This window comes from Pantherophis guttatus, chromosome 2 (genome assembly GCF_059756535.1).
Source record: "Pantherophis guttatus breed Tessera chromosome 2, ASM5975653v1, whole genome shotgun sequence".
Taxonomy (NCBI): Eukaryota; Metazoa; Chordata; class Lepidosauria; order Squamata; family Colubridae; genus Pantherophis; species Pantherophis guttatus.
The window spans coordinates 136,362,673-136,389,241 of NC_142064.1; the positions used below are offsets into that span (position 1 = coordinate 136,362,673).

Genomic DNA, 26,569 nt, shown 5'->3' on the forward strand with positions numbered 1-26,569 from the left:
TAGAAATAACCCTTCTTGAGAGGAAAGAGGGGGCCCCCTCAGCAATTTGGGAGATGAAAAACATGCTGTATCAGCATTTGGCAAGAAGTTGTTTCTCATGCTGCTATAACATCTGGTTCAGTGCCAGGAGATATTTTTTCTGATTTTCCTACCAGCTCTCATTCAACATGATAATTTGCTTTTGAAAGTCTTCCTAAGGGGGAAAAAATTGGAAAACTTCTCATGAGTGAAACAATGTGCTTTTCTGTTTATATTACTACCAATGACCAATGGGGTGTATGTTGATATCCAGCCTTTCATTTCACCATCATCGTGTCGGGCTCTGGTTCCCTTGGCCTATTAAATCCCTATAAATATCATCATGACTATATTTCTTCTGGAGGAATTCAGCTGTTAGCCTCGCTTGAGAAACTCCGGGACAATTTCTTATTTCCCCTGGATAAATTCTGAAAATGCATTAGTCTCTGCCTACAAGTTTGGAAGGGAATTTGAAAGATCTCTTTGTGCCCAGCTTTGATCTGATTTGTCCTCTCAGGCCATCTGGGGAAGAGCCAGATTTGTTCCTAATCTCTGAAATGAGAAATGGCTTTAACTGGGAAACGTTATCTATTACATTTACTATTGTAGTCTAAATTGTGAAAAAGCCATGTCTGCTGTGAGGGGAAGAAAAAAAATGATTTCATTTTTTTCACTGGATAATCTCAAACATATTTTTTTTCTTGAGGTGAGCTGAGCTGTTTACTCAGGCCAGTTCTGTCATTTGAGAAAAAGCACTTTCTGGTACAAAACCAGTACCTCGACCCTGTTGATAATGGTACATCTCTCTTATACTTGTAGTATTGCCCATCAGTGAGACACCAGAGGTAAATGAGGTGAACCATAAATGAGTCAATCAGTTGAAACCATTTCATAAGAAAAAAAAAGTTGTAAACCAAATATTCCTAGTCTCCTATTTCTCTATTCAGCTATAGGCCCTCCATGTTTGAGTTCTTCACAGAGGAAAAAAAAGCATTTTAGCTGTAATGAATGCCCACGGGTAAAAACAAGGAAGACACCAGCAAGAAACAAGTTATCACAATGCAGTTTATTTGCAATTTCAAGCATGAAGTTATGGAGAACAATAGACCGAGCAAAAGAAGCCAAACGGTTGCTATTTTATTTACATCAAGCATTTGGGGACACTTACAAAATAAGCCATACAAACTATTATGCCTTTTTAAAATGTTCTTCATCAAATGGGAAATGTATTTAACGGGTTTAAAAATTCATCTTGCGGGTGGCGGGGGGGGAGGTCAACCAAACGAATACTAAAATTATTTTTCTGCGGTTGATGAAGTCAAATGTTATGCTTCTTCTAGGCGCAGAACAATAAAAGGCATCCTTTAAAAAGATGGCTGACCTGTGCACTTGTCTTCTAATTCCCTATTAAACAATGTGTTGTTTTGACTGTGTATATTCCTTGGGGTGTGGGAAGTGGCCTGCCTACTATTACAACTGAATTAAAGCACAGGAGTTCTTTGTTTTCTGTTGGCAACTATATTGTTTCAGTCAGCCCATCCATTAAATTGCCTTTTCCATTCTCAAATGCCCTCTTAGCAGAAGGCTGTCACATTTTTAAATGCTCTGGAAAACCAAAAATATACCAAACAATATATACTAAACAGGGCAATGGGCTTAAATGGAAAAAGTGCAGGCCCTGATGATACAAGACCAGTTTGGGTTACACTTTCCTCCTGCTTTCAATGGGGTTTAAGAGAATATAATTATATCGCATTCATTGGCTGGTGCAAAGCACTGAACAAAAAGAGCAGCATAAGAAATCGCAGAAATGTGAAAATGGAAGTGAAACTATGACCATAAAATGAATGCCAATGCTGGAAACAATTCAGTGATTTTTTTTTTTAGTGCTTAAAAACAACTGAAATAAAAAGTAAGCATTTTCCCCATCCTGTCGATTTCAAATATGGAGAGCGAACTAAGTACTTAATCTCCCACTGAAATCAACAGGGTGTTAAAAAAATGTTTTATGTGGCCAGACTCTATTCCTAAAGTTTTGCACTGTAACAATAGTATTTGAGGTGGGGAAGGGGGTTCCTTTTAGGAATAATACTCAGAGGTTTTGTGCTTGGCTTTTTTGATTTGTTTCCTTTTGACTAAAATCAGCCTTCACCAGATTCCTTTTCAGATTTAAAAATTGATTGACAATTCCTATCACAAAAGGGCATCCTCATCATCCTTTTGAAAGAGAGAAGGGGAGGAAACGTTCAATTCTGTCCAATGTGGGGGATGCTTTGATTCATTAAACCTGTAGGAAATATGGGACTTCTTTACTGAAGGCAGAATTATAGTAACAGAGGGAGGAAAATCAGAAATGCCTCCACAGCCACAAGTCACGTTGGTTGAGAAAGAGACTTGTAACACTGAAACTGCCCGGAGAAGGGATGACACGAGCCATTTCTCATGAATGGTCAACCCCTGCTCAGATGTGTTCATTCAGGAGACAAGGGACAATGTCTGCTCATATTAAACTTCTCAGGAAAAAAAAAAGAAGGATGACTAGCTTGGGGACTTGTGCTGATGCTGGCGATTAGGAGCTTTTTCAGAATCAATTGGCAACATTTTATTTTTTTTTTTATCTGACTACTTTTCGGCTGGACGATGAGGTTGTGGTTGAGACATATTTCATGCTGGAAGAGCCACCTCCAACACCTACACCTACACCTCCAACACCTACACCTCCAACACCTATTCCTCCACCATAGCTTCCGCTGCTGTAACTGCTCCCTCCAGTAGTAACCCCACTGCTTATACCAAAGCCACCACCACTAACCCCTCCCCTTGTCAGGCTCAAGCTGCCTCCAGAAACACTGCCTCCTCCTCCTCCACCAATCCCCAGGCCAAATCCTCCACTGCTCACACGACCGCCTCCACTCATGGTAGATGTGTTGCTGACCACCGCTGCAAGAAAAACACAGGTGCATTACTGGACTTTGTTCCAACCATTGGCTGTAACCCATAAGAAGGAATGGATCTTAGAATAGAATGAACTGGAAGGGATCTTGGATGTCTTCTAGTCCAGCCCCCTGTTAAAGCAGGAGAACCTATACTATTTCAGATAAGTGATTGTCTTGACTCTTCTTAAAAATATCCAGTGATGGAGAGCCCACGATTTCTGAAGGCAAACTGCTCCACTGGTTAATTGTCCTCACTGTTAGGAAGTTTCTCCTTAATTCCAAGTTGCTTCTCTCTTTGATTAGTTTCCAACCATTGTTTCTTGTCCTGCCCTCTGGTGCTTTGTAGAATAATTTGAGCCCCTCTTCTTTGTGGCAGCCCCCAGCCATATTCGGTTCCTGAAACCTTTCTTCATATGTTTTAGTCTCCAAGCTCTTAATCATCTTAGTTGCTCCTCTCCCAAGGTCTTTCTCATATGCCATTGCAGATCTATCTTATAAGGCTAACACCTTCTAATTCCTTCTTCTATTTAGCAAATAGACTGTTTTTATTTCAGTATGAATTGACCGCAACTTAATTTTAGTTACCTTTTCTTAAAGCCTCATGTCTCACTTTTTATCTAAATTATTATTCTCATCAACAGTATAAAATAGGATAGGCAGGATACATACACAGTATAATATTTCTTATTTGATTCTCTTGTCAGTGATAGAGAGTATTTTTTTCAAGATTTCTAAATTATTCAGTATTAATATTAAACAATAAAGTCTGTGCAAACAAGTGTATTATCATGGGCCTTCACGGCTAATTAACATAAATGAAATACTTACACATGCTCACAGGGGCAGTGAGTTCTCCAGACATCCTATAGGCAAGAAAGAGAAAACAATATGTGTATAAGTCAATTACCTTTATCATGTATAGCTTATAGCCTATACGACCTTGTCCTTGCAAATAAAGATCTGGGCAGAAAGTATCAAGTAAACACAAGGAACAAACTGTCATTTTAAATTCTCTTTCAGATGGGCAACAAAATAAAGGAAAACATACTTTGTGTTCCCTGCCCCCCATCGTCACCCCCATATATACACACTTCTTTCCTTGCATTGTCTATATGTAAAAAATAGGAATTTGTGTACTGGGACATTGATGTATTTGGGTGAGGGATGTAAGCTGCACCTCCAAAAATCCTTCTAGAAACTGTTCTCCCTGGACCAGACATCCTTGGTCTCCTTCTCTCCTGAGACCACAACTCCCCTGACTGAGTATTGAAGTAAAAAAAAAAAAAACCAGACGTTCTCCAGGCTGAAGAAGATGGCTTTAGACACATGATTTGTCAAACAGAACACACGTACAGTATAACCAGGAAACAGACCTGATTAAGTATAAGGAAATTCCTGTGGAAGTTAAGCTCACTGAGGAGCTATGTCAGCTGCATTTATTCTTTCCTGCTTTTGGACTATATCTCAAAACTGCCTTAAAATAGCTTGCCTGGAGATTCCAGCAGCTGAAATATTTTCTTCATGTACTGTCTCCTGCTAGCCTTTTAGCTATTTTTTAACCAGACCTTTTCATTTTTGTTGGTCTTTGTCTATAAGAAAGATTTGATTTGATTGACCCTCTCATCTTTTGTCATTCAACAAAGAGGATTTATATGCATAACTAAACCATTTAAAGTTTGACTGGACTACCCTGCATCACACCAGTTCAAACTAATCACATTATGGATTAGTGCCACCAGTGAACAAAGCTAGAGTTTATACTTTTCTTATGAAAAGCATAAAACAGAGAATTTGCATATCCCACTACAGATAGGTGAGTTCAAAAGAATGCCCAGGACCGGATGCTCTACAATTAGAGAGAAATCCTTTAACTTAGAATCGATTTCTGAGAAGTTAGTGCAAAAAAGTCACCAGCTTCAGACTGAATGGAAAAAAAGAAAAATAAATTGGCTTTGAGGGGCTGGGGACCTTTGGTATAATTGGCTCCTATCCCTGCCAGCCAAAGGAAGCTTACAGTTTCTCTGCCTTTCCTTCCTGATAGAAAAGGCAGCAATTTTATTAAACAAATTAAAATGGGGGGGGGGAATTCCTAGGGAAACTTGTGAGGATTAAACAATCTATATCCCCTTATAAAGGGGATTGTGCAAGAAGCAGGGCAACTGCATAACATTCATGCACTATCTGAGCGCACCCCTGAGCTTGGAGGGGTCACATGAAGCATTAAGATTTGGGAGGACACTGAAACAGGTTGCACAGTAATCTTTTCAGCCGGCTTGCAGCGGTTCGCCCCTCCCTCGTGGGATCCTGCCCTCCACGTTTGAGCAGAACAAATTCCTATAGGTCCTAATCCCCTGCAGACATAACTGGGAAGGGGGGAAGAGGAGGCTGCCCCTCTCGTGCTGGCAGAACTTACGTTTCAGCCGTGAGGAAGCAACCTGGTGCAAAATGGCCATGCCCAGTCTGTGGTTCAACCAGGAACCCACAAGAAAGCATTTTGTAGCAATCGGTGACTGTGTTGCAGCACAGGTGGTGCAATCTCTCTACCCCCTTCCCTCATCTTCTCATGGAATTCAAAACCTGTCTTCTGTACCCAGTTAACATTGTGCTCTCAGGTACTAGCTGCCTTGATGGGACTGTCTTAGGAGCGCCCTCCTGAGGACAGAGTGCTCATCTGCTTTGTACAAAAACATCATGAGGGAAGACAATCCTGACTCTTATTGCCCTCCAGGGTTATCTAGATGGCAACAGGAGTCCACCGTAGCATCTGCTGTTCTTCAGGGTCAGACATTAACCAGAATAAAGTACATGAACAAATGTTGCTAAAAATGTTGGTGTATATACAGATTATTCCTTTTTTACACCTGTGTAACTACTGGCAATTATTTCACCCAGAGAAAAAAAATACATTTAGTTCAAGGGTTACTACAGCATAAGGTTTTTCCAATGTACTGAATCAAACAGTGGCCTGAAGGAAGGCTCAGAAACAAACTGCATCAACACACATAATAGCAATAGCACTTAGACTTATATACCATTTCACAGTGCTTTACAGCTCTCTCTAAGCAGTTTACAGAGTCAGTCTATTGCCCCCAACAATCTGGGTTTTCATTTTACCCACCTCGGAAGGATGGAAGGCTGAGTCAACCTTGAGCCTGGTGAGATTCGATCTGCCAAATTGCTGGCAGCCGATGATCAGCAGAAGTAGCCAGCAGCATTTTATAGTAATTCTTTTTTTTCCTGATCTGTAACTCAGTAATTTTAGATCCTGGGCTATTAGTGCAGGTAAGAAACACTAAATCATTGTCTTTATTATCTAAAAGTACTCCTTGCTCCTTCCTCTATCAGGTGCTCCATGCTCCACTATTTCAGTGATGAGGGATAGCTATGAGGTTGAACACAAACAGCCCTGATCTCCATTCTTGTGGGCACCAGAGTTGATTTACAGTTTCCAGAACTAACTGTAGCAATATCTTAGGGGAATATAGAAAAGTACAATGCAGTTTGTCATCAACGCTGGCCACCCCCCAGCCCCTTCAGTAGTTGACAGAATTCTGGCAGTAGTCCAGTGGTGGAATTTTTAAAAAATTACTACTGGTTCTGTGGGCATGGTTTGGTGGGTGTGGCATGACTTGGTGGGCGTGGCTTGGTGGGCGTGGCAGGGGAAGGATACTGTAAAATCTCCATTCCCTCCCGATCAGCTGGGACTCGCGAGGCAGAGAATAGATGAGGGCGGAGCCAGTCAGATGTGGTATTTACTGGTTCTCCAAACTCTCAAAATTTCCACTACTGGTTCTCCATAACTGGTCAGAACCTGCTGAAACCCACCTCTGGAGTGGTCTTACAATTAATGTCTACCCTGGGTTTTCTTGTTCAACAAAATTGAAGATACTGCTGCAACTGACACCAAGTACCAAAATCCAGCCCACCATTGAAATTCCCGGAATACCATGGAACCACAATATCTCAGAGGGGTGAGGAAAATGAACAAGGCAGCCTTTCTGCCCTAGCATTGGTGGCAGCATTTTGGCACAAAATAAATTAAGCTCTCAAAGCATGTCAACAAAAGAAGTGACCACAAGATGTCACTTTCCCCAGTTGCTTTCCAGCAAGTCCTTCTGCCAATAGTTCACATCATGCTTCAAAAACGAAGTTAAGTACTGGAGGACAAAATGAAAACTAGGAACTCTTCATATTTAAAAACAGGTTTTCCTCATAAGGTTAATAGAAGCTAATGTCCTTTCAGAGAAAACAAAAATTTTAAATTCGTGCGTGGGCTCACATTTTTGGTTCCGGGTGAACCGATTGTTACAGTATCTGATGCCCACCTCTGGTCTCAACATCTTTTTTTGTATTGTGGTGATGCGGCTGCTATTTTTCTTTTGAACGGATGAGAGATCTTTTCTTAGTTTAAACATGATGGGCTTTGGGCCTTACCCAGATGCCTCGGATATATCTTGCAAACTCTTGTGCAAAGTTTGTGCAGCACAAATTATGAAGTTTAGGACAGCTTTTCCCAATCTGGTGTAGACCAATCCCTATTAGCCCTAGGAAATTAAAATATGTACAACTCATCTGAAGGGCATCAGATGGTAGGAGAATAAGTTATGGTATGAACCAAGGCAGCTAACTTTGAAGAAAAACTGTCAAACATAGGGGGAGTTAGTTTAGGAGTAAATGTACACACATTTGGATTGCAAATTGATGAAATCTTAAAATGTAAAGATATTGCACAGAGAGAACCAGATTTAATTTCCAGCATACATTTTATGTAGAATACAAGCCTAAGGCATATTTACTTTGTTTATAGAAACATACTTGAGGAAAGATTGCTTCTATACCTGTGCAATATTTTCTGTTCTGAATTTTCACCACTAATTAAAAATATCAGGAGTGAAGGATAACTTTATGTGTCTCTCTCCAAGTCAGCAACCAATTCTTACTATGAATAATGACTAAGCAGTATTATGGTAGACATAACAACTGCAATTAATTCCAGATTGTATAGCAAACATAGTTTTAGTTATTTACTTGCAATTATACAAGCACATAGTATTTATTTACATTCTTAAAAGCCTACCCCATGCTAGAAGCACCAGCTAATGTTATTGCAAATTATGGATGTGTGGAAATGTCTTCTACTATGCTGATGATATTGAACAGCATGTAGTGCTTCCTAAATTTGCACATTGAACATTCAGACATTTCAACATCATTGGAAATGTGCCATACAAATGTTAATATTTGCATATATACACACATGCAGATATACACACCCACACAAACCTGCCACATTCTAAACTTCCTACTGACAGCTTGAGAATCACTTTTATTTACTGGCTAAATATACCATAACATATATGGTATTTTTTGGAGTATAAGATGCACCTTTCCCCCACCCCCCTAAAAGGGGGTGAAAATTTAGGTGCCTCTTATACACCGAATGTAGCCCTGCCCACCCACTGCCCCCCACCCTTTGGCCTGTGCCTCACAGCAGTTACCTCCTTGCAAGCAAACAGCAAGAAAAAACAGCTCCTTTCAGCTTTAGCACAGGGTAATTAGCACAAGTTGATTAGATTGGCCTCCCCACTCTCAGCTGATTTGCTCTCAGCTGTTTTGCGCAGGGCTCTGCTGCTTGCTCCATTTTTCATTTCATTTCATTTTATTAAATTTGTATACCGCCCTACTCCCGAAGGACTCAGGGCGGTGAACAGCCATAAAATAAAACATATAGATACAAAATTTAAAATAGAGATAAAACTAATTAAATAAATTTGGCTGAACCACTTTAAAACCCCAATAATTTAAAACCAAATTTAAAATTCCATTTAAAAAGAGGAAAAGTTTAGGTCAGGCCAGCTTGATGGAATAAGAACGTCTTAAGCGCGTGACGGAAGGTACGCAGATCCGGAATCCTCCGTATCTCCGGGGAGAGCTCGTTCCAGATTGTAGGTGCCCCCACAGAGAAGGCTCTCCCCCTGGGGGCCACCAGTCGACATTGTTTGGCCGATGGCACCCGGAGGAGCCCCTCTCTATGGGAGCGTACTGGCTGGTGGGAGGCTATTGGTGGTAGCAGGCAGTCCCGTAAGTAGCCAGGTCCTAAGCCAGGTCCAAAGAGTGCTGGAGCAGATTTTTTTTCCCTTGTGCTAATCAAGCTACAAGTATGCTGAAAACGAAACTGAAAGTAAAGCAGGCTGTTTGCTGTTTGCTGCAAGGAAAAATTAGGCAGAAGCAGAGGGAGATTTCTTTTTCTTCTTTTTCTTCTTTTTCCTCACTAAAAAAGGTAGGTGCAAACAATGGGAAATTTAGGGCAAAAGAGGAGAGTTCAAGATTTTAAGAAAAAGGCAAAAATAAATATGGGAAGGGAGAAAAAGAAATGAAAGAGAAAGATGTTATACATATTTAGAATTGAAATATGAATAGTAGTAAGAAATAAATGGGAAACCATGATTGTAAAAATGAAATGAATAATAATTGGAATATTTGTCTTTGTATTTTTGAAATCTAGACAATGGTAAGTTTTTAGTTTTTTTATTTTTTTTAGAAATATGAATAAGTATAAACTGTAACAAAATACCTTTAATGGTATATGGTGGTGAAAGTAAAAAGGATTAAATTGTAGCTTGGATAACAGCTAGAACATTTTTAAATTTAATTAGAGAAATTGTAACGATTGAAATATTTTTAATTATATATTGTGATGAAAGTAGAAATGATTAAGTTGTGATTTGGAGGATCAGATGGGCAAAACTATTTGGGTTATTGGGAGAGTTTAAGATGTGAAAATGAGTAACATAAGGGGAAAGCTCTATTTAACTAGGGAATTGTAATAATTGAGATACTATTAATTGTATATTGTGTTGGAAGCAGAAATGGTTAAGTTGTGGTTTGGAAAAATATACGGGGGAAATTATTTGGTTTATTATTATTGGTAAATATAATTAATTGATTTGTAAGAAATTGGATTGCATGGAAGTAATTGGAATATTCATGTTCATATTGATGAATATACAAAAAAAGATAGTTGATTTATATTAAAATGTTAAATTTGTATTAAACAATTGTAATATTACATAATTAACCAATATGAGGATGGATATAAAAATAGATGACAATGGGAAGGGGTATAATATAGAATAGAAGGGGAAAATTGAATTTGATTAAGATTAGAGATGAGGATGAAGGGTAATATTGGTTTTTAAAAAAAATAAATGAGGAATAAATATGGCAAAAAGGAAATATAGAAATTATAAATTTAATTGAAATGACTAAACACTGTTTAAATTTGTGAACTGGCCAAATACTCTGTTCAAAGAAAATACATTGTATGTTTGTATGTGTGTTTGTCTAATAATAATAATAATAATAATAATAATAATAATAATAATAATAATAATAATAATAATAATAATAGTAAAACAAAAAACAAAAAGGTAGGTGCGTCTTATATTCCGGTGCGTCTTATACTCTGAAAAATATGGTACTCTAGATTTGGAGATAAAATTAGAAATCATGTTTAGGAAGATAACGTATTTAGAGGCAGAAAGAGAAAAATCATTTTAGCTACAAAATATTTGATATCACTTTTCATTGACAGGACTCTTGTTGTTTCCAATGATAATTTTTGCTATTGCTGAGTTTGGGGAAAATGTCCTCTTTATAATGTCCTTAGGGGTGGGTTCTAAAATTTTTTACTAACGTTCTGTGGGTGTGGCTTATTTTGTGGGCTTGGGGGTAATGTGACTGGGTGGCCAACCTTTTTTTTTTCTTTTACTTTTAAGAGCATTTTTTTCTACAACCTTAAGAGGTTACAGAAAAAAATGCTTTTAGAAGCTTCTGACGATCATGCAAATCTGCTGGGATGGCCAGAGGCTTTTAAAGGGATTTTTTTTCCTACAACCTCTTTAAAAAAATCCTTTAAAAGCCTCTGACGATCCAAGCTGAGTTACCTAATCAGCAGAGGCATTTTTTCTTTTAAAGCTTCTAAGAGCATCTTTTTTCTGCAACTTCTTCAAGCTTTTGCCGATCAGGCAACTCAGCTTGGATCGTCAGAGGCATTTAAAAGAAAAAAAGCCTTGGCGATCAGGCATCTCAGCTTGGATCGTCAGAGGCTCTTAAAAGCATTTTTTCTACAACCTCTGAAGAGGCTGCAGAAAAAATGCTTTCAGAAGCCTCTGACAATCCCAGCTGAGCCGCGTGATCATCAGAGGCCTTTTTTTTAACTTTTAAAAGCATTTTTTCAGCCAAAGAGGTTGTAGAAAAAATGCTTTTAAAAGTTAAAAAAAAAAAAAGCCACTGATGAGGTGGGCAGGGTAAGCAAGGGGCAACTGGACCGGGGACCAGTTCGGGGGCGTGGCCAGCCAATCTTATTACTGGTTCTCTGAACTATTAAAATTTTTTACTACCGGTTCTTGCGAACAGGTGTAAACCGGGAGCAACCCACCACTGATGTCCTCTTCTTGGAGCCCTTTGGAACTTTATCCTACAGACTGAATTGTGCTAGGCAAAAGGAAACTGAAAGAGAAAGGAGGAAAAAAACAGCTCAAAACTGAATAAACTAAAGATCAGACCCAGGGACAGTGTGGTTGAAGAAAGACAGCCTTCTAAAATGGATGAACTAAATGCATTTCTTTTTCTAATTTGGCATCCATCAAATGTACTATTGACTGGAAATTCTAGGAATTTTCTAAGGAAACAATCAGTGGAGCTCTGAAAAGAGAATCAATAGAAAAACATACAAGCTCCAAGCCTAGGACAAGATCTTTGTTAAAGGCCGAAAAAGAATGATGGACAAACAAACAAACAAAAAAAATTAATGGGGAAGACAATGGATGCACAGGCTGCATTTCATACACAGTTATAGAAAAAGCAGAACAGCTACGATGACAGGAATCTGTGTGTATATACCCATGTTTACGATTGGGTAAAATCGACACACAAGAAACATGCAAATAGGTATGTTTCACTCAGAGACCCGATTCATCGCAAGATGGCACCCACCTGGATTCTTCGCCTTCGAGCAGCGTGCGGTATGTAGCAATCTCAATATCCAGAGACAGTTTGACATTCATCAGCTCCTGATAATCCCGCAGGAGACGCGCCAGCTCATCCTTAGAATTTTGCAGAGCCACTTGCAGGTCGCTCAATTTCAGTCGGGCATCTTTCAGGGCTGACTCCCCACGCTGTTCGGCATCAGCTATTGCTCTTTGATGATCAGCAATCTGGATACATTCGTGTATTATTTTTTATTTATTTTATTTATTTATTTGTCAAGTACGTATTAGATAATATATATATATATAAGTATAAGCATGAACTGAATACATAAAATGAATACAAATAAAGGGAACATAAGGACAGGGACGGTAGGCACGCTGGTGCTCTTATGCACACCCCCTTTACGGACCTCTTAGGAATGGGGTGAGGTCAACAGTTAATTATTAATTAGGTTCTTAATTTTTATTAATTATTAATTAATTATTAATATATTAATATTAATTAGGTTCTAATTTCATGATACGTGTGTGTCATAGCATGCGTGACTTCATGAAGTATTAAATATAGATGTCTTAAGAATCCATTGGTAAGAGTCGGCACTTTGCCTCTCATTTCTGTTATAGCAGCAGACAGCTAAGTCTTTACAAGAGGATTGTAAACAGGATCACATTATTGTACACTGGCTTTTATTTGGACCTCAGAGCCTCAAAAAAAATCAGATGGTAACATTTAATTGCCCCAATTACTCTTCAAATCCCTACCTCAACAAGGATATTGATAAAAGCATGTGTTATTAAACTGATGGGGTGAACAGATTCAACAGGACTCGCACATCTTTCAGCGGACAAGTTCAAAATCTGGTTGAAAGGCCACTGGGCAAATTCAATTTCAGCAAAATGAATTTCAACGAAATAGGTAACTCAAGGGATCCCTCTGTGAGTTGTAATACTGGCAGTCCTCAACCTATGACCACATTGTGCCTAAAATTTATGTTGTTAAGTGAGACATTTCTTAGGTGAGTTTTTCCCATTTTACATCCTTCCTTGCCATAGTTGTTAAGTGAATCACTGCAGTTGATAAGCTAGTAACAAGGTTGTTAAGTGACTCTGGCTTCCCCATTGACTTTGGTCGCAACATGTCCTTGGGATACAGCATTGGTCATAAGTATGAGTCAGTCGCCAAACATCTGAATTTTGATCACATGATCATGGGGATGCTACAAAGGTCATAAGTGTGAAAAAAGGTCATAAGTCGCTTTTTTCAGGGCCATCATAACTTTGAACGGTCACTAAATGAACTGTTGTAAATTGAGGTCTATCTGTACTCTCTCTCCTTCACTATCTTTTTCCAACAAAAAGTTTATTCTTCAGCAAATCAGCTCAGAGTGAGTGCCACCCTCTGTTCCTAGGCAACCTCCAACTATGAGACTTAACAGGGCAAGAATTAGTCATGTTAATAACATGGAAATGTGCTTAGATAATTAGTAAGTTTACTCTGGTTTGATGTGCCAAATGCCAATCAAGCATTTCATGGTCCTCTTTTCCTTATGTATATCATCTTGGCCTAAGGTTTGATTCAAATTATTGACAAATACTTTTTTTCCCCTAAAAATCTTCAGGAAATGCATATAGTATCGTAACAAAAACATGTCTTGCATCTTGAATTGTTCATGCATTCAGAAAAACAGGTGCAGGGGGTTTGATTGTGGATGTTTTTTGAGCTTTTATCAGCATAGCCAACAAAGAGTAAACCTGGAAATTATCAAATACTGCATCTTCCTGCAAATGAGAGACTGAAGCTCTCTGAACCAAGGAATATTGCAAGTCATAATACAAGGAACTATATGGTGGTGCAGTGGTTAGAATGCAATATTGCAGGCTAACTCTACCGACTGCCAGCAGTTCAGTTGTGACTGGCTCAAGGTTAACTCAGGATTCCATTCTTCTGAGGTCGGTAAAATGAGGGCCTAGATTGTTGGGGGGGGCAATACGTTGACTCTGTAAACTGCTTAGAGAGTGCTGTAAAAGCACTACGAAGCAATATATAAGTCTCTGTTAGTCCTATTGCTATTCAACTTTGAGCAGTGTTTTATTCAAATCATAGTCTTTCTGGAGCTAGTGAGTCCATTTCCATGTATTTTGTGGATTTTTATCAGGTTCGCCTGATCCGCCAGTTGTGACCCTTTCTGGATCGGGACGCCTTGCACACGGTCACTCATGCCCTTGTCACCTCCCGGCTGGACTACTGTAATGCTCTCTACATGGATGCCCTTGAAGAGCACTCGGAGGCTCCAACTGGTCCAGAATGCGGCCGCGCGGGTAGTTATGGGCGCGACCCGTTACGCCCATGTAACACCCCTCCTGCGCGAGCTGCACTGGCTCCCAGTGGTCTTCCGGGTGCAATTCAAGGTGTTGGTTACCACCTTTAAAGCGCTCCATGGCTTAGGGCCGGAGTACCTCCAAGACCGACTTCTGCCGCCAGTAGCCTCCCACCGGCCAGTTCGCTCCCACAGAGAGGAGCTCCCCAGGGTGCCATCAGCCAAGTTATGTCGGCTGATGACACCCAGGGGGAGAGCCTTCTCTGTGGGTGCTCCTGCCCTTTGGAACGAACTGCCCCCGGAAATACATAAGATTTCTGATCTCCATGTATTTCGCTGCACTCTTAAAACCCTATTGTTCCGCCAGGCTGGGCTATCTCTGTGAATGAGTTCAAATTGGGTGTTTTAATTAGGTTTTAATTCTGAGCCAAAATTATTTATTACTTTTAATTGGTTTTTAAATTGATGTATATATATATTATGTTTTAATTGGCTGTACACTGCCCCGAGTCCTTCGGGAGGAGGGCGGTATAGAAATTAAATTAATAAATAAATAAAAACAAATAAATAAATTTTGCATTTTGCCTATAAAATAGGATCTAATCTTGGCATAATAGGGTCATGGAGTTTCAGAGATTATTCAAGCTGCCGTGTTTTGTATTAAAGAGCATTTTTGGGAGCAAATTCATATTCAAAAGTGTGCAACAATTTAAATGTGAGGTTACTAGAATTTAGATTAATGAAGTGAAGCTATTTTTATCCAAGCAGAACAGCAGCTGGCACACAGTCAAAGATGGTAATGCATGACTGACAGATAGTCCTGAGAATCAAAGAACACGTCCACATCACACTTCTTGCAATATTTCTGCTCCAGTTCTACTATAGAGGAAGAAATAGCTGCTTAGAATACATCTCTGCACATTGTGTCTCAATCTGGTAAGTGTGAGTTATAAACAGTCAGGGTTGGGGAATAATCTCCTTAAAATGGTGGCAGGGATCATTTTAATCAAGGAGCTATCCAACTTGAATGGATATGCTTGATCGCTTTTCCTCAGAAATAAATCCTATTGAAATTCAGTGGGAAAATGTTCCTAGCATGAATGAACTGCAAAATAGTGTGCAAGCTAAGAGAAGATGGACCTGTAACAAAGATGAAAAAAGAGAACAGAAAAATCCATGCAGACAGAAGTATTGCTATATTCAAATGCCCACTTACCTGCTTCTTCACATTGTCAATTTCTGCTCTTAGTCTGTGGAGAAACCGATTCAGGTCTGCAATCTCATTCTTGGTATTTTTCAGATCATCTCCGTGACCAACAGCTGTGGTCTGAAGTTCCTGAAACTGTAACACCAAAGGAGAACCCTCATGACTGATAGGAAGCAACACCAGCTTCAGGAATTAGACAAGAAGCCTTGGATATGAGGCAAACTCCGTGTATTACCTTTCCCTGGAAAAGGCAGATAAACGATTTGCCGAATTTGCCACCTCTAAACCTAAATGTGATTTCAAAACAAAAAGTGGAATCCAAATTTTTGCCTCCTAGGAATATACTATGTATTGAGACAATGGCATCACAGTTCGTGTTTGTGTTTCAGCAAAGCTCAGTAGGCACTATAACTTTGTGGTTAGAATGATAGATTCAGAACTTGTAGTTGCATTATTTCTCATGAGAAATTGCAAAGCTCATGAGGCCCATCCACCATGGCTTCTCAAATAATAGGGTCTAGGATTTTTCTGTTCTTCCTAGCAGTCCAAAAGGTAATGCTTGTTACGACCCCATTATAAAGAAATCTACAATATAAGACAAATGTTCTACATCAGATTCAATTCACTTAAAGGATTTCTGAAAAAAGAAAAGCCCATTGGAGGTGTAAAACCATGGTCTGACTATCAACCCTGTCACTTCAGGCTTTCCTTCTGGTTAAGAAGAGCATTGATTCCAGATTAAGAGGATAATTTTATCTTAATTCCACTATCATCTCTGGAAAAGTTTTACAGAGTCTTACCTTGGTTTGATACCATGCTTCTGCCTCAGCCCGGCTCCTGTTGGCAATGTCTTCATACTGTGCTTTCACTTCAGCAATGATACTGTTGAGGTCCAGATCTCGGTTGTTGTCCATTTGCAAGACAACATTGGTGTCACTAATTTGTCCTCGGATTTGATTCAATTCCTTTGTGGAAAAACAAGATGCTATTATCCATCCGTCCAGATATTTCCCATTGTTACTCACTAAGTCATCTTTGCCTAGCAAAATATTCTGTGGAAGCCAACTCAAAATAAAGATTGTGCCTCATTTCGGCAAAGCAGATTATGGGTGTCAAACTCACCCAGGGGTGAAATGCTACCGGTTCGGGACAGTTCACTCAGACCAGTAGGAAAAAATGCTACAGGTTCCCTGAACTGGTAGTAAAAAAAATGCTTTTAAAAAGTTTTTTAAAAGGTTCCGACGATCAGGTGTGATAATCAGCTGTGCCGCACAATCGTCGGAACCTTTTTTTTTTTTTACTTTTTTAAAGCATTTTTTTACATCCGGTTCGGGTGATTAGGTAGTAAAAAAATGCTTTTAAAAGTAAAAAAAAAAAAAAGTTGGCCACGCCCACCTAGTCACATGACCCCACCACCACCAAGCTATGCCCACCAAGCCACACCCACAGAACTGGTAGAGAAAAATTTTGCATTTCACCACTGAACTCGCTGCATCACATTGCTGTCACGTGATGTCACAACGTTTTTTGTCTTCATGGAGCTGGGGTGGGCATGCCCTGCATGTGACGCATCTGGCCCATGGACCACCAGTTTGACACCCCTGAGTTAGATGGAATCACAATATACAGTTTTTGCCTTTTTGCTGCTATCTGCTGGTCATTCAGGATTTTGCAGCCTAGATGTGGTAGGGCTAGATTCCCGTGGAAGATTCACCAAATGAAATCCCACCAGGGACTTGACAAAGTTCAGCATGATAAGACTGCTGCATTCAGGAAATTTTCTATCAATTCATATGAATTGTGCTTATCAGTGGAGGCCTCTGTTCTGGGCAAGAAGAATAGCAATAGCAATAGAACGTATATACCACTTCATAGTGCTTTTATAGCCCTCTCTAAGCAGTTTACAGAGTCAGCATATTGCCCCCAACAATCTGGGTCCTCATTTTACCCACCTCGGAAGGATGGAAGGCTGAGTTAACCTTGAGCCGGTAAAATTTGAACTGCTGAACTGCAGCTAGCAGTCAGCAGAAGTAGCCAGCAGTACTGCACTCTAACCACTGCGCTACCTCGTCTCTTGAATGGACAGTTGAATAGACTCTTGAATGGACAGTTACAGTGCAATATATTACAAAGCTCCCTTTGATTAAAAAAGAAAACTCAAACAAACAAACAAACCACCGGACCAGTGGTGAAATCCATTTTTTTTTTTTACTACTGGTTCTGTGGGTGTGGTTTGGTGGGCGTGGTGTGGCTTGGTAGGCGTGGCTTGGTGGGTGTGGCAGGGGAAGGATACTTCAAAATCTCCATTAACACCCCACTCCAGGGGAAGGATACTGCAAAATCCCCATTCTCTCCCCACTCTGGGGCCAGCCAGAGGTGGCATTTGCCGGTTCTCCGAACTACTCAAAATTTCTGCTACCGGTTCTCAGAACCTGCTGGATTTCACCCCTGCACTGGATCATAATATTGCTGCATAACAAAGGGAGGAAAGAGAATGAGTTTTTACTAATTTGTACTTCCTTAGCACTGACATGGGTCCGTAACATCATGAATGCAAACCAAGTGCAAGAAAACATCCATCTCACATTCATATCTTTTCCCGCAGATGCCTTTTCTGTAGTCTCCTTTGATAAGTCCCTTCTAAAACTGTAAATTAAATCTGGAACATAGATTCCATTTTAATAGGAAACCAAACAAGCCAAACTTAGCAAAACGAATTCTCATCCCAGGCATCTCAGTGTTCAGGTAAGAATGTGATTAAGAAAATTGAGTTTAGGTCATAATCCAGAGGTCTAGATTCTAGAAATCCCTGTAAATTTTATTTTTCTATTGAATATAGGGTTCCATTATCAGATCTTTTCATACCACAGTTTAGCTCTAGTCTAGTTTTATTTTTTCATTTAAAACAAAGCTTAAATTAAAGAAATTTGAGCAGCCTTTTTAGATATTTCCCAAACTTTCACAATCGAAGAGAACATGGCTGTCAGCATAATAATGTGGATTTTTTAACCTGAGGTGATATATGAAAGTGTAGTATAACCATTCAAACTAACTGATCTGATTATATGATTCTCATGTCTGGGAACCCATTATTAAAAACATTCTGATTCAGAGCATCAATTAAAAAGTATACTTTTTTTTTTACAGATAGCACTTTCTCCATCACTGTTTCTAATAAAAATAGGCCTCGTGTATATCAAACTGTTTACTGTTTAAAGAAGACATAATTGATTAGTGGACCTGACTGACTTCATCTTTCTCCTTTGTAGTTCAATGGTCCCTCTACATTGTGCGTCAATCAACACCTCTTTAAACCTATTTGAAGAAACTATATGTAGCAGTACTGCAGTTCTCACATTACATCATGCCAGCATTAAAGAAACAACAGTACATTTTAATGCAAAATGTTGTCCAGGCAATTGTGACTTAATCAACAAATCTGGGCTAGCAATATCACATTTTAGCATGATGTGTGAATCCAATCAGGACACTCCCAAGTTCATATAGTGTATACTGGCCTCCCTCTCCCACAAAAGAGCCCCAAGGTTTTGATCTAAGTCCCCAGGAGATTTTTGAAATAGAATATGGTAGTTCGTAGGATTGTCAATGAATCACAGTTGCTCTACTTTCCTGGCAAGATCATTCCATTTCTTCTCCAGATGCAGTATGATTTCTGGCCCCAAAGGACTTTTCATTACTTTGGATTCAATGACAAGAACATTCAACACTTACAGCCTCATAGAGGGCCCTCAGGAAGTTGATCTCATCTGACAGCCTATCAGACTTTGCTTGATGCTCTACTTTTTGCATGAATGAAACATCAACATCCTGCAAAAATGCAACACAGACCAAAATTACAAAAAAGCAGTCCAAGGATTCCTAGACAGCTGTTTCATACCACTTTAGACATTTAATTTATTTAGCCCATAGAGTGTACTCCAATTGGTAGCATTTCTTCAGATTGTCACATAGAGGCTTCTAGCTCTTTGTTTCTAACTAACAAGCTGGGCATTGAACTTATGCCTTTTTACAACAAAGAAAAATGTTGGGGAACAGGAGTCCTCTAAATGTTTTACACCACATAAAAGGGATGGCGAAATTGAGGTCCTTCAAAAGTAGCTGAATTGCAATCTCCAGCAGCTATAGCCAAAACAACTAATGGTGAACAAGGCTGGGAATTGTAGCTGAACATATGTGAAAGACTACAGATTGTCCAAATAATTCTACATTGCTGCAAAGTTCTGTACGAGGCATATTTCTATTTAGAACTGTCCCTTTTAATTCAACATCTTACTCTGAACATGCCTCTACAAGCTCACTGCCTAATAAATTAATACAAGTTTAATATTGTATACCAATAGATAAAGAATGAACACTTCCTTACAGTGGGATGTAAAATGTAGAGCATAATTTTAAGTTGTTGCTTTATCAGTAATCAGTTTACATTTAATAGTAAATGTGAACATTCCAACGAAAAGGCCATTCAAAATATTTTGATAATTGTCGTATAATCTTGATCCAGTTTCTTGCTTTAGCACACTAAAAAGTGAATGGGATTGCAGGTATTAATGGGCTCTGACGACCATCAACCAAAGTGAAGAATGAGAAATTATAGGAGTTGTGTCCAGCAATGGCTGTAAATTTCTCAGCCTAATTAAGTAATTAGAAATTTCTAATTTAATTTAAATTAGAAATTTCTAATTAAGACATTAGAAAGACTTTGAACAAAAGTGCTTTTTCTCTGTGTGTAAAAACCTCCCACATATTATTTTTTTTCTTAACTTAATTCTTTTGTTTTAGGATAGTCACCTTTTTGATACCAACGAAATCGTTTTCAGCAGTGGTGCGTCTGTTAATTTCTTCTTCATATCTGTGAAGAGAAGGAACATAGACTTTCAGTCCTCTTCAAAGAAAATATCCAGCAGAGAAAATGTCATATAAAAAGGTGCCAATCAATAGCCTTCAATGGCCTTGACAAAGCTGTCATAAAAGCTCCTCTTTCTAGGGAAAGAAATTTGTCTATATCAGTTCTAAATTAATTTGTGGCACAGCAGCCATGCAAAAAGAAAAAAGAAGACTCATTTTACAATACTGAATCATCAAACCATCTGCAAGGAATATCAAGCCCGGATTATAAATATCACTCTTGATGGTCATTCAGAGAGGACAGTTCACTAAAGTCACCAGCATTTATTTTACATCCCATGCTTGAGGAACCTGAGTTTCAATAGTTTATCTCCTCTAAAACAGTTTCTGACTTAAGTTACCAGTCCAGTAAATTGGCTGCTGGAACTTGGCCAGCATTTCTGCAAGTGAAGGATTGTCATCTTTCATCATTGCTGCCAACAGCAGGTCATTACAAGTGTTGGATGTCAATGTTTAAATAAGCAGCTATTTATTACTTATGATTTAGACCACTTTAATCACAGTTGATTCTAAGCAGTTTGACTAAGAACATGCATTTTAAAAAACCTAAAAACTGTACTGAAACAATTACAGTGCAGAAATTAACACAATATAATTTGGTCAGCATCCATTAACATTAATTCATGGCACTGCAATCTTTAACTGAGTGGTCTCCAAGACTTTGCATGATAGCTGAGATTTCACAGGCTTTTGGAATACCATAAAGGAAAGGGTTATTCTTGCTTCATATTACATATGTAACACATTATGGCTATGCAGCACACTCCCAATTCAAAGGTTTTAGTAATCTGCTATAACCTCTCCAGTCAATTTACATTTTTCCCCAGGTTGGCACAACAGGAGCTCTATAATGGTACTGTATAGTTATGAAAATTACATTTGCATAAAAATAGTAGACTAATTCATTTTTTTTCATTTTCCTATTTATTCTTGCCTTTTTCTTTATCTTCATGTTAGCTTGCTAGTCCGAAGTTTTTACATTTTTAATTGTAGTTGTAAAAAAGCAGTCATTTTTATTTTTAAGAACACCCCTACAATAAATGGACATAGAATAAGCACATAGAGCAGGAATATATCACTTCTACTGTATCATGGTGTGTGTGTTTGTGTGTGTGTGTTTTCACCAGTTTTCAATTAAGAGTATCAATACTCTTAATTTAATCTGAAACAACATCTGAAAGCTATTAATTTAAATAATAATCTTCCAAACTAAATTCAAACAAGGAGGCAAGTAGCTTTGTCAAATATATCACAAGTCTGGGTAGGCATTAGAAAGTTTGATGGCACTACACAATATTGTTGTTTTTGTTATAAAAGTTCTTATTCTCACTGATTATTCCATTTATATTATCATATTTGATGACCATTCCATCAATTTTTTTAAAAAAAAATTTTTAAATCATGCCAGTTCCATTTCATTTTATTGTAACTGTCTCCTCAGCGCATTTGATTTAATTGCTATCAGAAGTGTTCATAAAGCCTATTTTATGAGCCAAAAGGCATTTTAATGAACCTGTAACTGCTTGCTTTAATGTCATTTCTTTGATAAATCAAAAATGTCTCCACCCTAAACCACAAGCTCGAGTTCATGCCAAAATGCCACAGCCACACAGCTATCAGTTGGGCATAATTCCAAGGAAGAGGGATAGGATGGGCTGCTGCAGCTTCATCAGAGCTTCCTCTGGGTGCTTCCTCCTAACCCACAAGAGTATTTCACAAAGTGATTCTCAGGGGTCTGGGTAGAACCTTTCAGGGGGGGGGGGGCAGGGTCTGCAAAGTCAAAGGTTAAATATTTTAACATTTCTCAGTTTTCATTTCCAGTACATATCAATAGATATGATCGACATAAACAAAAATTCTTTGGGGTCCTCAATCATTTTTAAGAATATAAAGGAGTTCTGAGACCAAAATGTTTCAGGAACTTCAGAGCACAGCTGTTGGTCACGGGGGATGACCTGAAAAATACCAAGACTGAGATCGCAGAACTGAATCGAGTTATCCAGAGACTAAGAGCAGAAATTGACAATGTGAAGAAACAGGTAAGCTCTGCTAAAACCTTCTGGCAGACAGCAGGCAAACAGTGTGGTTAGGGAGCATCTAACATGCTTATTTTCTGCCTGTTTTAGTTTTTCATTTTGTGTTTATTTGTTCATAAGGGAAGGCCTTAAAACTTTTATGCCCCACATACACACTTGTAGACTGAATATTTGCCATCCTAACCCTTCTTATCTCACATGTTCTTACTTTGGCTGTGCACTGCCCTGAGTCCTTCGGGAGAAGGGCGGTATATAAATCTGATAATAAATAAATAAATAAATAAATAAATAAATAAATTTGCTAAGTAGGTCTTGGAATCTCACTTACTTCCTTCTGTAGTCTTCTACAAGATCCTGTACGTTTCTTAGATCTCCATCCAACTTTGCCCGATCGCTCATTAACTGATCCAATCGCCTTCTGAGGTTAAAAATGTAGTCCTCGAATAAGGCCTCTAGGTTGAACTTTGGAGCTGAGCTGCCATGTTGTTGCAGAAGATTCCATTTTGTTTCTAGTACTTTATTTTGTTGCTCGAGAAACCGTACCTGAAGTCCAGAGAGAGAGAGAGAGAGAGAGAGAGAGAGAGAGAGAGAGAGAGAGAGAGAGAGAGAGAGAGAGATGCTTTTATAAGCCCTCTTAGATTGGAATGCACACCTCATTATATAATGAGGACTAGCAGCATTTAAATCAAGGGATGACAGCCACAGTATCACAAGTGCAGCAAGACAACCAAGAGGCCACCCAAATCCTTAATAGTGCTACCAGATCAACCACATGACAGCTGCAAAGATTTAGAATTTTGTACCTTTCTTTTCTGTCATTCAGAAGTAATCCAGACGTTGCAGCTCAGATCCTATAGCCCTGTCATTAAATCATGTATGTGCACAAAAAATATATTACTTTGTTGGATTGTGGATAAATTGGTCTTGTACTTATTTGCTTTTAAAAAAAAGGCTAAATCTGTATGCTTCCACTTGTGTCCTTCAGGAAAATTAGAGTACAGCACCTATCATCCCAGTAGTAATCTGTACCCTAGAGAATATGGAGCTGGACAAAATTACTTTAAATTACTGTGTCATCTTTTGTTTAAAAAACAACAACAACAACAACTTTGGCACTAATAGTGAGTGACCAGGGAAAAAAAATAGTAGTAAATTGCTATAAAAATAGCTTCCTTTCTATCAACACACGAGCAATTGGCAATCCCAAAATAATGGTACAGTTAATTCTGTGCTGAATCTAGAACCACGGGTACCATTTTCATGACAGTCTAAATACTACATGAATGGCTGCAATGTGAGGATTGCCAATAAACTTTGAGAAAAAAAAGAGAAGTATATGTATTCTTGTTATATTTCGCAGAAACCTAATGTACAGGAAAAAAAATTTCCAGCAAAAACATTCCTTACTGACATTTCACATCAAAATTCTCATAGGGCAGTTGAGAAGCTGCAGTTTTACATAACCAATGGTTAGCTTCATCATGTCTAAAAGCCTTGCTAAAGTATAATTGATGTAGCGCCTATGCCTTGGAGCGATTTTGCATCTCGTCAACTGAGATGGAAATGGGGGACTTAAATTCTGTGCAGAGGACTGTAATTTCTGTTTCCAAAGGCCTTCTGGCTATTGCTAAGACTGGCTACATTACAGGTAGTCCTCGATTTACGACCACAATTGAGCCTAGAATTTATGTTGCTAGGTGAGAATTTTGTTAAGTGAGTTTTGCCCCATTTTATGACTTTTCTTGCCACATTTATTAAGTGAATCACTGCAGTGGTTAAATTAGGACCCTGTTTCCCCCAAAATAAGACATCCCCTGATAATAAGCCCAATCAGGCTTTGGAGCGTATGGCAATAAGGCCAAGCGCTTATTTCAGGGTTCAAAAAAATATAAGACAGGGTCTTATTTTCGGGGAAACACAGTAACACAGTTGTTAAGTGAATCTGACTTCATTGATTTTGCTTGTCAGGAGGTCACAAAAAGTGATCATATGACCCCAGGACACTGCAACTGTCATAAATATATACCAGTTGTAAAGCATCTAAATATAAATCTTGTGACCATGGGGATGGGACAATGGTCATAAGTGTGAAAAATGGTCATAAGTCACTTTTTTCAGTGCTGTTGTAACTTTGAACAGTCACTAAATGAACTGTTGTAAGTTGAGGACTACCTGTATTTTAAGAGCTGCAGGCCTGAAAATATATTCAAGCTTGAGTTAAAAATCTCTTCAGGAGAACTTGTATTCAAATTTGCAAAAAGATACTTAGAATGAAACATAGCAACTGCTATTTGAAGATACTGTAGACAACAAAAACAAATAATCCTATGTCATAGATGTAAGAGATTTTTTTGGTCAACTCCTCTTCCTATGGAACTCTGGGAGTTGTAGTCTTATAAAAAAATATGAGAGATGAGTGGTAATGTAGCTGCTGAAACTCTGAATGATTTCCTAAACGTGTTCTGTGAACAATGTGTTGTGGGAATCCTGATTTCACTCCTCCAGCTTTGGAGGAATAGCAGGAACTTAGAATCTTGGAAATTGCAAGAGGCCTCTCAGGTCATAACATTCAAAACCTGAAAATTCAGTTCACACTGTTCTGCAACTTAAGAGGCTCATAGTAGTGTTGTGAGCTGTGATCTCTGAGATTATCAACCTTAAATAGTCTCTATAATAATAATAATATAGGTTCTAAGAAAACCCCAATCCAGAAAGCTCTCTCCACTTTGCATGATTATGGAAATTTTGCAGGCCTTGGTCAGCCATGCAACATTAAATGCAATCTCCTGACTGCCAAAGTATTACTTTAACTCCTCCTGTCTTTTCAGAAATTAAATGTTTGGTTTGGAACACTCAAACACTCATATCTGTCCTCATTTTCATCCAAGAGGCACTCGGATGGTTCATTTATCCATTTCTCTCTTGCATTCTTATTAACAGACTTTGTTTTTGAGACTACCTGCAAAGAACTTGATGATTGACTCGACTCACCTTGTCAATGAAGGATGCAAACTTGTTGTTGAGGGTCTTGATCTGTTCCCTTTCTTGTTGCCGCACTTTTTGAATCTCAGGATCAATCTCCAAGTGCAGTGGCGATAGGAGGTTGGGATTGACAGTCACTTTCTGGATGCCCCCAGGAGGAACCATGGACCCCATTCTTAGTCCACCATCATAACCTCCTACTCCTACTCCTAAACCTAAACCAAAACCTCCAGCTCCCGCTCCAGCTCCAGCTCCATATCCATAGCCACTACCAAATCCTCCTCTACCACCACCACCATATCCTAGGCCACTCCCAAAGCCTCCTCCAATGCCACCATGACTGATTCCAAAAGAGATTCGTTTGCTACCCCCCAGATTGTAGAGGCTTCTACTACCAAAGCCCCCACCATATCCTGCACTTCCCTTCACACCACGGGATAATGAAACGGAACTGAAACTAGCTTTTGTTCCACTGGGAATGACAGTAGTGGAAGAGGTATATCCCCGGGAAGTCCTAATCCCTCCCCCAGATCTAGAACTGAATTGCCTATTCATTGTGCCCAATTCAAAGAGTGCTAAAGAGAGCTGAGCAAAAGTTGGGCTAGAGAAGGAAGGAAGAGAGAGAGAGAGAGAAGGACAGCACACCCCACTCCGAGGTGCAGTTTTGGTTTCCCCTTTATATATATATATACACATCTATATGTGGAGATGGGCTTGGCTGGAATTAGGTAATTAATTAAGAATCAGATCGTTACTGGGCTGGGTTATATCTGGCAGCAATAAAAAATCCCTTCAACTTTTCTTAAAGGTACCTTTGAAGTGAAGTGCTGCCTTAAAATTGCTTAGCTTGCAGGCTTACATGGCACAAAACCCGTGTAAGCTAACAAATTAATTTTCCCACCACTGCCTCTACGCATAAACCAAAAAATAATTAACACCTGACAACAAAGATTTTTTTTATTCTTAAAAAAAATGATTTGCTTTAATTGTGGATAATTATTATTCAGTGCCGTACTTCAAAGCTATGTAGAGGTTTCCACCCCCCAACCTCCCCTGCCACTATTGGCTGAAAATCTAAAATCTATAGCACAGCACAGATATTGCAGATGGTTGATTGCTTCCCCTGAGGGGAGTTTGATGCAATTCTCTTGCT

At 38.9% G+C, this 26,569-nt stretch overlaps 1 protein-coding gene across 1 annotated transcript; it reads right to left on the reverse strand.

The window, feature by feature from the left end:
* Nucleotides 1-1,069: 1,069 nt before the first annotated feature.
* On the reverse strand, nucleotides 1,070-26,069 carry LOC117662711 (keratin, type II cytoskeletal 75-like). Its single transcript, XM_034412251.3, has 9 exons — nucleotides 25,426-26,069; nucleotides 22,763-22,977; nucleotides 20,282-20,342; nucleotides 19,205-19,300; nucleotides 16,273-16,437; nucleotides 15,482-15,607; nucleotides 11,952-12,172; nucleotides 3,783-3,817; nucleotides 1,070-2,958 (listed from the first exon to the last, which is right to left on the reverse strand). The coding sequence occupies exons 1-9, from the start codon at nucleotides 25,969-25,971 to the stop codon at nucleotides 2,633-2,635; spliced, it is 1,791 nt and encodes a 596-aa protein (XP_034268142.2). The 5' UTR covers nucleotides 25,972-26,069; the 3' UTR covers nucleotides 1,070-2,632.
* Nucleotides 26,070-26,569: the final 500 nt, after the last annotated feature.

Bases quoted from the DNA above. Each gene is read 5' to 3' on its own strand.
- LOC117662711 (XM_034412251.3), bottom strand. From the start codon at position 25,971: ATGAATAGGCAATTCAGTTCTAGATCTGGGGGAGGGATTAGGACTTCC. The intron at 22,978-25,425 runs GTGAGTCGAGTC...TCTGGACTTCAG, and splicing joins TTGCATCCTTCATTGACAAG to GTACGGTTTCTCGAGCAACA. The intron at 3,818-11,951 runs GTGGGTGCCATC...TCTTGCCTATAG, and splicing joins CTCGAAGGCGAAGAATCCAG to GATGTCTGGAGAACTCACTG.